Here is a 13,440-nt window from a genome sequence, read left to right as displayed (position 1 = left end):
TGCCCTAGAATACTATGGCGATGCTTTTTGGCTTTTGTCCCCTTTTCTTCCCTTGGCTGGCACCTCTTCCTCCTTTCCCACTGGCTCAGGGACTTCTTTTGAAAGACACGCTTGACCCTGTGTGCCTTGCCCATAGCCATGGTTTTATTGTGTGACCTCACCCCCTGGCCCTTTGACCCCAAGGAGGTGAGTTACAATCTGAACTGAGCCATTTCTCTCCTGAGAAGCTAAATAAGAGTCAGAAAATATTCCAAGGTAGCAGTGGCTGAAAAGCCACCCCAACTTGGGGCTGAGGCCACCATTTTGGATCATTTATCTACTAATGAATCAGAAAGCCTGTGTTGACAGAGGCAGGATGGAGGAAGGTGTAGAGCAGTGAAGACAACCCAGGAAGCTCTGAGAGATCTTGGTTTCCCAGTTTTCTGATTCTCATAATGTAGTAATTCCACTGGCTCACAGCTAGCCCCTGGGAAGCCACACAAGTGCTCCCCAGTTCAACATGTTCTCCAGATAAGAGATCGCGCCTACCTGTGGCCAGGGGACACACAGAAGGGAATTGGGGACCGTGACAGATAGGAACCCACTGGGCAAAGGTGAGCATCGCCTTTGGTCAAGATGACAGCAAGGACCCTGAGAGTCAGCCCTGGAAAATCTTTCCTGGCTGAGCAGGAGCCTGCTGGTTCTGGGAGCTTGGGGGATGAAAAGGGTGAACCTACAAGAAACCTAGTGGGACCTGGGCATCTTCCACTAGACCTGGCAACACCATTTGCTTCTTATAGCAGCATAGGGTAGATATTAAGAGTATGGATTCTGGAGCCACAAGGCTTGGGTCCAAATCCCAGCTCTACCCTTTAATTATTCCTTAAGCATGCTCCTCTGTTCCTCAGTTTTCCCATCTATAAAATGGGGACTGAAACAGTATCATAATTATGAGGAATAAATGAGTATAATACTTAAAGCAGTGTACATGTCTGAGAGCTCTATATGGGTGTTACTACTGCTGATAGTTCTGGCACCTTCTCTCTGGTTCCTATTATTTTCTTAGAGTCCTTAAGGACTCCCTTCCTGCTGAAATAGCGCAAGAACTAATTGCCTTGCCTCAAATGATCTTTTTCCCCTCCCTTAGCGCTCTGGGCTCGTGCGGGGTTTGCTGCCTTCACTGGTGGTGGAATGTCTAAGAGGGGAGACTATAGGTTTGTCCTCTACCAGGTGGCCTGTTACAACTGAAATAAGCTCCCATCTCACACAGAGTGAAAACCAGTCTTTATAAAGTCCTACTTGACCTGGTCCCCTGTTCTGTGCCCCTATTTAGGGCTCTTCCCTTGCCCCACCCGGCTCTTGCTATTCTCAGTCATGCCACACCTGCCCCCATCACTAGGGATACTGGCCATCTCCCCCACCTAAACAGTCCATTCCAGGTATCTGCATAGCTCCCTCCCTCATCCCCTCTGAGTCTTAGATCGAAAGTCACTTTCTTTGGAGGTCCCCCTCACCTACCTATTTAAGCCCAACCCCCCCACAGCTAATTCCTTTGTCTTTTTTTTTAAAGTAATCTCTACCCCCAGTGTGGGGCTCAGACCCATGAGCCAGAGATCCAGTCACATGCTCCACCGATGGAGCCAGCCAGGTGCCCCTATTGCCATCTTTTAACATGCTAGATTTGCTGTCTGTTGGCTGTCTTGCTGATGACTCTGCCCCAGGTGCCTAGACCCGTGCCTGGTGGTAGAGTGAATACTCCACAGCTGTTTGTTGAATGAGTGCATGGCAGCATGGCATGCTGATCCTGGCATACAATGTCTTGGGGGGCATTAGTTGGATCCTGGTTGTGTCACTTACCAGGTGTGTGATTCGGCACAAATATTTAACCTGTCTGAGCCTTCGTTTTCCCACCGGTAACTCGAGACCTGCCGCTAATGAGTTCTTGGTGAAGCGTTAAGGGAGACAGTGTGCTGAGTGCGCCTCGGTTGCCAGTCTCCCGTTCTTTCCGGGCCTTTCGTCCAAATCTATTTGAAGGAGTCTTTCAAGCCAACGCGATTGCAGTGAACGTTTTCATTTACTTTGAATTATAGGTCATTATAAATATTAACAAATAAGACTTAAAAAGGACACCCTCGAGTAGGTAAGACGAAAGTACAAAAATCGAGTGTGGGGCTGCAGGTTAAGGACGTGTTGTGCAGCCGCCACATGGTAGCAAAACGGTGGTAAGCAGTGCGCGAGCGTCCGCGTCGACGACAGCCAGAGTCCATGCATCGGGGTCCCGCTGTGAGAACGAGCAAACGGAAGGACATGCACGGGCCGGGAGGCGCAGTTCCCGCTCTCGCCGCTAGGGGCCAGGCGGTCCCCGCTTCGGGGGTGGAAGGCGGGCCCGTCTGGGATTGGCCAGTGGGGGCGGCGGGAGGCGGGCGTGGAGGGCGCAGCGCGCCGTCGGGCGACTTCCTGGTTACAGACACCAGACTCGGGAATGGCTTTTGGCCGTGGTGGGGGAGGGGCGTCAACGTTCCCGTCTATTTGTGCGGCTGACCGGCCAGAGGAGGGATGCCAGTCTGAGGTCGAAGGCGGAGCGGATGACTGCAGCTTCCGAAAGAGCTGTCACAGAAATCCAATCCGCGAGGGGTCAGGAGCAGTGCCCGGCCCTGGCGAAGAGTTCCTCACTCCCTGGGGGGCCCTCCTCCCTAGGCGCCCCACCCCCCACTTGGGCTGGTTGTCCAGAAGACCCATCTTCCATCCTGTCCCTGGGGTCAGCTGGGACCAAGTCTACCCTTGCACAACCTGGGGCAGTAGAGAGCCCTAAATGGGCTCCTTACACTCGCTGGGCCTCAGTTTCCCTGGTGTCTAACAAGGACGTTGTATTGGGTCAGACTCACGGCCCCTTCTAGCCTTGCCCTTCAGCATTTCAGTATCTTCACAGAGCAGCTCTGCAGCTCCTTTCCTGAGGCCCTCCAAGAGGCAAAGCTGGAAGATACCCAGGGCTCACCCAGCCAGGAGGCCCCTCAAAAATAGGCCATCTCTTTCCTTAGTCCCCCAGGTTTCCCCCATTCCAGCCCTGTGGAGAAAAGAGGAGCCCTTGCCTCAGCCCCCACGAGGAGGAAGGTCTGGCCCACGGACTCAGAGGTTAGGGAGGGATAGCTGAGTTCCGGGCCTGGACCCTGGGGACCTCTGGGGAAGTTCTAAGTGGATCAATGATTTCAAAGCCATCTAGGGGATGAGGCAGCAGGACAGTGCTGTGGTCCCACCCCTTCATCAGGCACCAGAGCTTCCCGAGTCTTCTGAGTGTATCTGCTGAGCCCTCCACAGCCCAGGAAGGAGAGGACTGGGGAGTACTATCTCCCAGACAATCAGAGGATGTGGCAGTCACAGGACCTGGGCTGAGTCCTGGTTTGCCCTTGCCCTGCCGTGTGACATTGACAGACTACTCAGCCTCTCTGAATCTGTTTCTTCATCTGTCAAATGAAGATGACAAACCCACCTCACAGAATTGTGAAAATTCATTAAGACAGTGCATGTAAAAACCCTTAACACACACAAAGCCGCTTCAAAGACAGGAAAACCAAGGCTCTGTGACCAGCCAAGTTGCCAGGTACTGTGTGGGGGCCAGAGTCCTGTTGTCCCTGCAGACCGGGAAAGGGCTGATGGGCACTTGGTGGAATTCGAATCATCACCCTAGGCCTCAGATGGTGATGTGCTTTGTGTCTGCAGCAGGCAGGGCTGAGCCCCAGGCAGGAAGCTAACAGGACGGACCTCCTTCTCTTGAAGCATGCTGTCCAGAGCTCTGGGCCGGGGGTGAGGCAGGGGCCAGGGAGCCTGGCCTACCCCAGCTGTGGCAGGGCAGGGAGGCCTCACTCAGGCTCGTCACCTTCCCTCTCTGGGCCTCTGTTTTCCGTTAGTGCAGTGCTGGGGCAAACACACAAATTCCCTGGCTCTGCATTTGTTCATACAGCAGTCTTGAAGGCCCCTTCGTAGGCAGGAGAAACTTGGGACTTCACACGTGGGCCCCCAAATTGCGATGCCCTCAATTTGACTCAGGGTGCCAGGCCCACCAGGCAGGGTGTCTCTCTCAGCCCTTGGAGGTAGGAGCCAGCCTCACAGGCCCCTCAGAAAGGAGGCCCTGGACTGCCACCCAGCACTCCTGAAAGGGACATCAGTGGCCACAGTAAGGCCAGGATGTGTGGGCGTTCACCTGGACCCCTCACTCCCCAGGCCTGGACTCAGAAGTGGGGGGTGGGTGAAAGGAAGAAGTGGGTGAAGATGAGGACTTTTTGCTTCATGAAAAAAAAAGGGGGGGACCCTTTTCTTGATTACAGCTGACCTCATGCTTAAGCTGGTAAGAATGAGAGCCAGGTTCCTTGGGAGGAGAAAGATTAAAGTGGGGAGAACTGGGTCTGAGGGCTGAACTAGACCCTGCCCCAAGATCAGTTTCACCACAGTGCTTCCATCACTTCCCCCAAAGCTATGAGCTGGGGCTGGCCTGGCAGGCAGGGGTGGGGTGGAAGCAGGGGTGGGTGACATCACCTCTAGGCCCCACTCCTGTCCTAACACACCCTGTCTCCAGAGACCCCAGGTCTTGCACAGCGACCCTAGCCCAATCACCATACCCTCCCCTCTAGGCTTTTATAGATCATTCCCACTGCACACATTGCCCTTCCCCTTTGTCTGCCCAGAAACTCCATTCACCCTTCAAGGCCTTGCTGAAGCATCACCTCCTCCGGGAAGCCCTCCCTGCCTCCCAGTAGAGTCAGAGTCCATGGCTCTCAAAGGTATGTCAGCCCGGCCTTGGCATTCCTCCCTCCCTGTTGTAATGGTTTGTTCTTAGCTCCTTGATTAGACAAGGAACTCTCAGAGGGCAAGCCCTGGGTCTCATTCATCTCCAAGGGCTTGTGGAATCATTGAGTGAAGTGCTTGCCAATTGCCCATGTTCAGTGAGAGCCTGTAGGAACTTCACCTCGCTCCTTGCTCTCGGGTCAGCTTTTTTCCACCCGCCCAGTAATGCCAGAGATGAACGGATGTAGTAAGAACCTCCTTTTTGGGAATACTTTCCCAAATCTCCTTCCCCCCACGCCCCGCTCCCTAATGTCCCTCTCGGGAGTTCTCACTGGCCCTGCCAAGGCGCCCCTCCACTCCTGTCCTCTCAGCCTGGGGTCCCCCTGACTTACTGCTGACCTCCAGTAGGGCCCTCAGCCCCCGGACGGCCCCATTCCCTTCCCTGGGGTGGGCGCCGAGGCCAAGGTCCTCTCCCCGCCCCGCCTTCTTGGGCCCCAGGGGCTGAGAGCAGGCCCAGCTCTCTGGCCTTGCTGTCCCCGGAGCGGCGGAGCCCCCCTCAGCCTCCGAGCAGGGGCCGCCGTGGCGCAGTGTCCGAGCGGGCATCCTGGATCTCCCCTAAGATGAGGGCCGAGGCCCTTGGTGGCAGCTGAGGAGGCCCAGGGCCAGGCCGGTGCTGGGCCAGGAGACAGGCAGGGGTGGGTGCGGCGGCAGGTGGGGGCTGGTCAGTCGCTGAGCACGGCCCCCGGGAGCTCGTTGGTGAGTGTGTGCCAGCGCTCGATCCGCTTGTCCTTGTTTTTTAGGCAGTCAAACCAGTGCTTCAGGCGCTCGCCCTTAGCATTGATGCCCAGAACCACACCGCCTGCGGGAAGGGAGCCAGGGGGGTGGCCGGGGACACGGTGACTCCCGGGGGCCTGGAGGCAGGTGCCCCTACCCCAAGGCCACCCCCTCCCGATTCTGTGCTCCAAGGCTCTTCTCCCCACCCCGCCCACCGGGCTCTGAAGCTGGGCAGTGGTCTGCCAACCACACCGCACTCTTAGCCGGCCCTCCTGCCCCCGGCCGATCAGGGCCCTGGGATCCCGTCCTTCCCCTCTCCAGCACCGCAGCGAGGCGGGGGGTGAAGGGCAACGTCATGCGTCGGGGGCCGAGGGATGGGCGCAGTTCTACTCTGCACAGCCATGAAGCCGACCAGGAGTTCGGGGCCACAGGGCTCAGAGGCCAGCCCAAAGCACTGACCATCATCACCTCGCACCCCTGCCCCACCAAGACTGCTGTGTGGCCCTCCCAGGCCTCTCTCCCTCTCTGGGCCTGTCTACTCCTCTGTCACATGGAGTCAGGCTGGGTAAGGTCTGAGCCCCCCTGTGTCTGAGGGCAGACAGTCTGGGGAAAGCTGGGGCCATAGAGGCCAGGAAGGAGGGGCTGTGGCCTGGATTCAGGGCCATGTGGCCAAACGGCATTCTCATTGTGTGCTCTTACCAATGAAATCGTTGGATTTTCCAATGTCATAATCCCAAACAGTAACTTCCAGAGTCTTCTTCGCCAGGTCCCCATGCTTAATCTCATAACAGAATTCCTGGTGGCCAGAAGAAGAGAGTCAGGGCCAAGGCCACAGGGCCTGGAACTTGGCCAGTGGCCAGGAAGGCTCTGAGGTGTGGTGAGGGGTGTGGTGAGGGGGGAGGGAGGGAGGGAGGAATGGGAGGGTGGTCAGTGCTCGGGGGTGGACGAGGGCAGATTCTCACCCACTCTACCCACTTCTGCCTGGAGCCTGGCTGGGGTCCTCAGGGTCCCCTGCCCTCCAACCTACCTGCTCCTCTGTCCCTGAAGCTGCTCTCTCCAGATCCCCAAGAGCTTCCTTACTGCCAGATCAATACACACGAGCTGGCCTTGGTGTGCTTGACCTCTCTTGGGTCTGCTCTGCTCACCACTCCCTTCTTTGTGAAACGCTCTCTCCCACAGGCGCCTGGGATGATCTGACATCTGGTATCCCCTTCACCCTCTGGAAGCATCTCCTTAGTCTCCTCTGCCTGCTCCTCAGTCACTCAGGCTCTTCCCTAGGCCCCTCTGCTGCTCTCCAGATGTATCTGCCCCCTGGGCTGAGGACCTGGCTATCCACCTGGACCAGACCTTCTCAAGGCCCCAGGGCATCTCACATTCTTGCATCCCACCCAGAGCTTCCCCCACCTCACTTGTACCTCCCCTCTTGCTGTTGGGCTCCCCCCATTCCACCTCCACATCCTACACGGCCATGTCCCATTAATTTGATCCTGGAAAGAGCTTTCCAGGCTTCCCTGCCCCTCCATCCTTACCGCTTTGGCCTGGTTCAGCCTGGCCTGTCTCTCCCCTGCCCCCCCAACCCCCCGTGGCCGAGGGCTCTCCTGGGGGCCCCTCCTACCCCTCAGTTCCCACAGTAGCCCTTGGAAAACTCAGCGCCCCCAGGCCCCCTGCCCTGGGGGAGAGCGAGCAGCTTCCCAGCAGCTTCACCAGCCCCTTGTACCTCATTGAACTCGGGGTTCAGGGTCTTCTTCTTTACTGCTGTCTTATGTTTAGATTTCTTGTCCACATCTGGCTTCAGGTATCTGAAATTATAACCAACCGATGGGCAGAGGGTGCGGAGAAGCTGTGGCTACAGTTGGAGCCAGCAGGGCTTGGAAGAGCTTTTCGCTCCCTGGGCCTCCCATTCCTACTAACCACAGGATACCCAGCACTACTCTGTGGCAAAGGTTAGTGGTCAGCTGCAGAGGGGGAAGCAAGTGGTTCCTTTGTCACCTAGACTTCTGTCTGCGCCCCTTTCTGAAGTTAACCACAGAGTCTCCTTCTCCCCTAGAGGTTTTTCCTTGTTTCTGGAAGTCTAATTTTCATAAAGCTTTCATTTCCCACCAGAAAAACATTTTTAGCAGAGTTGGTCCCTTGTTAAGAGATTACCCTTTTTTTAAAATAGCAAATTTATTGACATACAATCCACATACTATGAAAATCCTCTTTCTAAAGTATGTGAATTATCAGATGTAATTATATAAATACTGTCTGCAGTATGTAATGTATTCGTATATTCCCAGAGCTCTACGACCATCATCTCTACCTCCTGGGGCTTTGAGGGAGAGGGAAGCCTGGCTTGTGAGCAGCTCCTCTACAGCTCTTAGCTCCTTAGACTTTGATGCAGAAGAGCTTTCATCAGGCTCAGAGAGGTAGAGGGACTTGCCCAAGGTCACACAGCTGCTCAGCACAGGGCTGGTACTCAGAAGCCGGGAAAGGAGCTCCTTTGCAGAACTTCTTACCCTGTCCCTGAATAGACACTTGAGTGATAACTGTCCTGCCTCTGCTGAGGGTGCTCTGGGGGTGGGGACAACCTCTGTCTCACCAAGGGCTTCCCAGCACCCTGCTGGGGGCTCAGTACACTGGGTAGGTCAGCAAACATCTGCTGAACGGCTGAATTCCTAGAAGTGAAATTACCCACCCAAAGGCACACATGTATCAAGCTTCTTGCTCCATTATGCCAAACTGTCCTCTGAAAAGACCAAACAGATGATGCACAGTACCCTCAACAAAGCTGAGTATCGTTGCCTTAAAAATCCTTGCTGATTTGCAGTAATCTCTTGAACATCAGCCTTAGTAACATATTTACGGGTGTGTCTCCTCAGGCAAGGGAAACAAAAGCAAAAAATAAACTATTGAGACTACACCAAAATAAAAAGCTTTTGCACAGCAAAGGAAACCATCAACAAAATGAGAAGACAACTTACTGAATGAGAGAAGATATTTGCAAATGATTTATCTGACAAGGGGTTAATACCCAAAATATATAAAGAACTTATGCAACTCAACACCAAAAAACCCCAAATAATCTGATTTAAAAATGGGCAGGGAGCCTGAAAATACATTTTTCTAAAGAAGACACAGAGATGGCCAACAGATACATGAAACCAATAATCATCAGGGAAATGCAAATCAAAACCATGATGAGGTACCACCTCACACCAGTCAGAATGGCTAGTATCAAAAAGACAAGATGTCAGTGTTGGTGAAGGTGTGGAGAAGAGGAGGCGCGCCTGGGTGGCTCAGTTGGTTAAGTGTCTGCCTTCAGCTCAGGTCATGATCCCGGGGTCCTGGGATCGAGTCCCGCATCGGGCTCCCCCCTCAGTGGGAAGCCTGCTTCTCTCTCTCCCTCTGCCTGCTGCTTTCCCTGCTTGTGCTCTCTTTCTCTCTGTGTCAAATGAATAAATAAAATCTTAAAAAAAAAAAAAAAGATGTGAAGAGGGAACCCTCATTCACTGTTGGTGGGAATGTAAACTGGTGCAGCCACTGTGGAAAACAGTATGGAGGTTCCTCAAGAGATTAAAAAATAGAAGTACCAAATTTCATTACTGGGTATTTACACAAAGACAATGAAAACACTAATTCAAAAAGATATATATACCCCTGTGTTTACTGAAACATTATACGTAATAGCCAAATTATGGAAGCAACCCAAGGGTCCACTGATAGATGAATGGATAAAGAAGATGTGTGTGTATGTATGTGTGTGTGTATCCGTATATACATACAGAGTATATATAGTTGTGTGTATATAAGTATATGTACACACACACACACAAATGGAATATTAACCGTAACACAGAATGAGATCTTGCTATTTGTGACAACATGGATGGACCTAGAGGGTGTTATGCTAGGTGCAAAAGTCAGAGAGACACACACCATATGATTTCACTTATATATGAAATCTGAAAAGCAAAGCAAATGAACAAAAAACCAGAATCATCCTCATAAACAGAGAACAAACTGGTGGTTGCCAGAGGGGAGGGAGAGGAAGGGGAGGGGACAAGTGAAATAGGTTTAGGGAATTAAGAGGTACAGACTTCCAGTTATTAAAAAATAAAAAAAAAAATCCTTGCTGGTTTGAAAGGCAGAAAGTGGTATCTCATTGTTGATTTGTATTACATAAATAACACTAGTTCATTATGAAAACACTATAAAATATGTATTGAAGAAAGTTGGATGTGGGAGAGAGAAATGAAGACATAGATCCACACAAACACCTGTTCTCTGGCAGCTTTATGCAGTCATCAATAGCTGGCAAGTCACAAAAACCAATAGGAAACACTTAACAAAATGGCAATAAGCACACACTTGTCAATAATTACTTTAAATCTGAATGGTCTAAATGCTCCAATCAAAAGACAGAGGGTGACAGAATGGATAAAAAAGACTAGATCCATCTATATGCTGTCTACAAGATACTCAGTTCAGACTTAAAGACACAGACTGAAAATGAAGGGATGGAAAAAAATATGCCATGCAAATGGAAGCAGGGGTGAGGGTGAACGGCGGGGGGTGGGGGTGGGGGGATGCCGAGGTAGCAATACTTACCTACATCAGACAAAACAGATTTTAAAACAAAGACTAATAATAGACAAGGAAGGACATTATAAAATGATGAGGGGATCAGTCCAACAAGAAAATATGATAGTTATAAATATCTATGGTCCCAATATTGTAGCATCTAAATACATAAAGCAAATATGAACAGACATAAAGAACAAAATTGACAGTAATACAATAATAGTAGGTGACTAACACCCCAATTACATTAATGGATAGATCATCCAGACAGAAAATCAATAAGGAAACAGTGTCTTTGAATGGCACATTAGACCAGATAGACTCAAATTAAGATAAAACAAACAAACAAACAAACAAAACCAGGCAGGGGGACGCCTGAGTGGCTCAGTCGGTTAAGCGTCTGCCTTCGGCTCAGGTCATGATCCCAGGGTCCTGGGATCGAGTCCCGCATCGGGCTCCCTGCTCCGCGGGGAGCCTGCTTCTCCTTCTGCCTCTGTCTCTCTCTCTGTCTCTCATGAATAAATAAATAAAATCTTTAAAAAAAAAAACAAAAAAAACCCAGACAGGTACAGAGCTTTCCATCCAAAAACAAGGCAACACACATTCTTTTCAGGTGCACATGAACATTCTCCAGGATTGATCACCTGTTAGGCCACACAACATTTAAGGGGTGCTTGGGTGGTTCAGTCGGTTAAGCATCTGACTCTTGATTTTGGCTCAGGTCATGATCTCAGGGTTGTGAGATCGAGCCCCATGTCAGCTTCCATGCTCAGCATGGAAATATCTCTCTCTCTGTTTCCCTGTCTTTCTCTCTCCCCCTCTCCCTCTCTCTGCCCCTCCCCCTGTTCTCTCTCTCAAATTAAAAAAAAATTTTTTTTTAAATTCTACATTTAAGAAGATTGAGGGGTGTCTAGGTGGCTCAGTCATTGGGCATCTGCCTTCAGCTCAGGTCATGATCCCAGGGTCCTGGGATCGAGCCCTGCATCGGGCTCCCTGCTCCACGGGGAGTCTGCTTCTCCCTCTCCCACTCCCTCTGCTTGTGTTCCCTCTATTGCTGTCTTTCTCTGTCAAATAAATAAATTAAAAAAAAAATTTAAAAAAAAAAAAAACCCAACAACAAAGCCCAAAGTTAAAAGAAGGAAATAATAAAGATCAGAGTAGAAATAAATGAAATAAAGTCTTAAAAAATAGGAAAATACCCCCCCCAAAGGAAAATACCAATGAAACCAAGAGCTGGTTCTTTAAAAAAATAAACAAAATTGATAAACTTTTAGCCAGACTCATTAAGATAAAAGAGAGGACCCAAATAAATAAAATCAGAAATGAAAGAGAACTGACAAAATGATTATAAGAGATTACTATGAAAAATTACATGCCAACGAATTAGACAACCTTGAAGAAATCAATAAATTTCTAGAAACATACAATCTTCCAAAACTAATGAAAAAGAAATAGAAAATCTGAACAGACTGATTACTAGTAATGAAATTGAATCAGCAATCAAAAAAACTCCCAACAAACAAAAGTCCAGGACCAGATGGATTTGCAGGTGAATTCTACCAAACATTTAAAGAAGAGTTAATACCTATTCTCTTTAAACTATTCCAAAAAATGGAAGAGGAAGGAAAGCTTCCCAATACATTCTATGAGCACAGTATTAGTCTGATACCAACACCAGACAAAGACACTATAAGAAAAAAAAAAAAAAGGGAAAGAAAGAACTACAGGCCAATATCTCTAATGAACATAGATGCAAAAATCCTCAAGGAAATATAAGCAAACCACATTCAACAATACATTAAAAAGATCATTCACCATGATCAAGTGGGATTTATTCTATACATGCAAGGATGGTTCAATATCCACAAATCAATATGATACACCACATTATATGATTATCTCAAGAGATGCAGAAAAAGCATTTGACAAAATTCAACATTGATTCATGATAAAAACTCTCAACAAAGTCAGTTTAGAGGGAACATATCTCAACGTAATCAAGGCCACATATGACAAACCCACAGCTAACATCATACTTGGCAAAAACCTGAGAGCTTTTCTTCATAGATCAGGAACAAAACAAGGACACTTGTCACTTTTATTCACCATACTACTGGAAGTCCTAGCCACAGCAATCAGATAAGAAATGAAAAGGCATCCATATTGGTAAGGAAGAAGTAAAACTGTCACTATTAGCAGATGGCATGATACTATACACAGAAAACTCTAGAGAGTCCACCAAAGATCTGCTAGAAAAAATACATGAATTCAGTGACGCTGCAAGATACATAATGAATATACAGAAATCTGTTGCATTTCTATGCACTAATAATGAGTTAGCAGAAAGAGAAATTAAGAAAACAATTCCAGGGGCACCTGGGTGGCTCAGTCAGTTAAGCGTCTGACTCTTGATTTCAGGTCAGGTCATGATCTCAGGGTCATAAGATTGAGCCCCGCATTGGGCTCTGCTCTGGGTGTGGGGCCTGCTTGGGATTCTCTCTCTCCCTCTGCCTCCTCCCTCCCCTGCTCACGTGCTCTCTCTAAAACAAACAAACAAACAAACAATATGGTCCTGGTGCAAAAACAGGCAGATACATCAATGGAACAGAATAGAGAGCCCAGAAATAAACCCATGCTTATGTGGTCTATTAATATACAACAAAGGAGGCAAGAATATACAGTGGGGAAAAGACAGTCTCTTCAATAAATGGTGCTGAGAAAACTGGACCACTTTTTTTTTTTTACACCATATACAAAAATAAACTCAAAATGGATTAAAGACTTACATATAAGATCTGAAACCATAAAACTCCTAGAAGAAAATATAAGCAGCAATCTCTCTGACATCAGCCTTAGCAACATTTTTCTAGAGATGTCTCCTCAGGCAAGGGAAACAAAAGCAAAAATAAGCTGTTGAGGGCGCCTGGGTGGCTCAGATGGTTCAGCGTCTGCCTTCGGCTCAGGTCATGATCCCAGGGTCCTGGGATCGAGTCCCGCATCGGGCTCCCTGCTCAGCGGGAAGCCTGCTTCTCCCTCTGCCTCTCTCTCTGTCTCTGTCTCTTATGAATAAATAAATAAAATCTTTAAAAAAAAAAAAAGCTGTTGGGACTATACAAAAAGTTTTTGCACAGCAAAGGAAACCAACAACAAAATGAAAAGAAACTTACTGAATGAGAGGATATTTGCAAATGATATATCTGTTATTGGGGTGAATACCCAAAACTTGTAAAGAACTTATGCAACTCAACACCAAAAATAACTGACAAGACATCCAGATGGCCAACAGACACATGGAACGATGCTCAACAACACTCAGCACCAGGGAAATGCAAATCAAAACCACAA

At 49.3% G+C, this 13,440-nt stretch overlaps 1 protein-coding gene across 2 annotated transcripts in view; it reads right to left on the bottom strand.

Moving 5' to 3' along the window:
* Positions 1–2,034: 2,034 nt before the first annotated feature.
* Positions 2,035–13,440, bottom strand: part of DOC2B (double C2 domain beta) — a 33,707-nt gene continuing 22,301 nt past the window's right edge. For both annotated transcript variants that reach the window (XM_081806113.1, XM_081806114.1), the window contains exons 7-9: positions 7,250–7,331; positions 6,232–6,328; positions 2,035–5,617 (exon numbers count right to left, since the gene is read on the bottom strand). In XM_081806113.1, coding sequence (XP_081662239.1) covers positions 5,481–5,617; positions 6,232–6,328; positions 7,250–7,331 — 316 coding nt within the window. In that variant the 3' untranslated portion in view covers positions 2,035–5,480. The remainder of the gene's footprint in view (positions 5,618–6,231; positions 6,329–7,249; positions 7,332–13,440) is intronic.

The sequence above is a fragment of the Leptonychotes weddellii genome, chromosome 15 (genome assembly GCF_054177405.1).
Source record: "Leptonychotes weddellii isolate Sample4059 chromosome 15, ASM5417740v2, whole genome shotgun sequence".
Lineage (NCBI taxonomy): Eukaryota > Metazoa > Chordata > Mammalia > Carnivora > Phocidae > Leptonychotes > Leptonychotes weddellii.
This window is presented reverse-complemented; position numbering and strand designations above follow the sequence as displayed.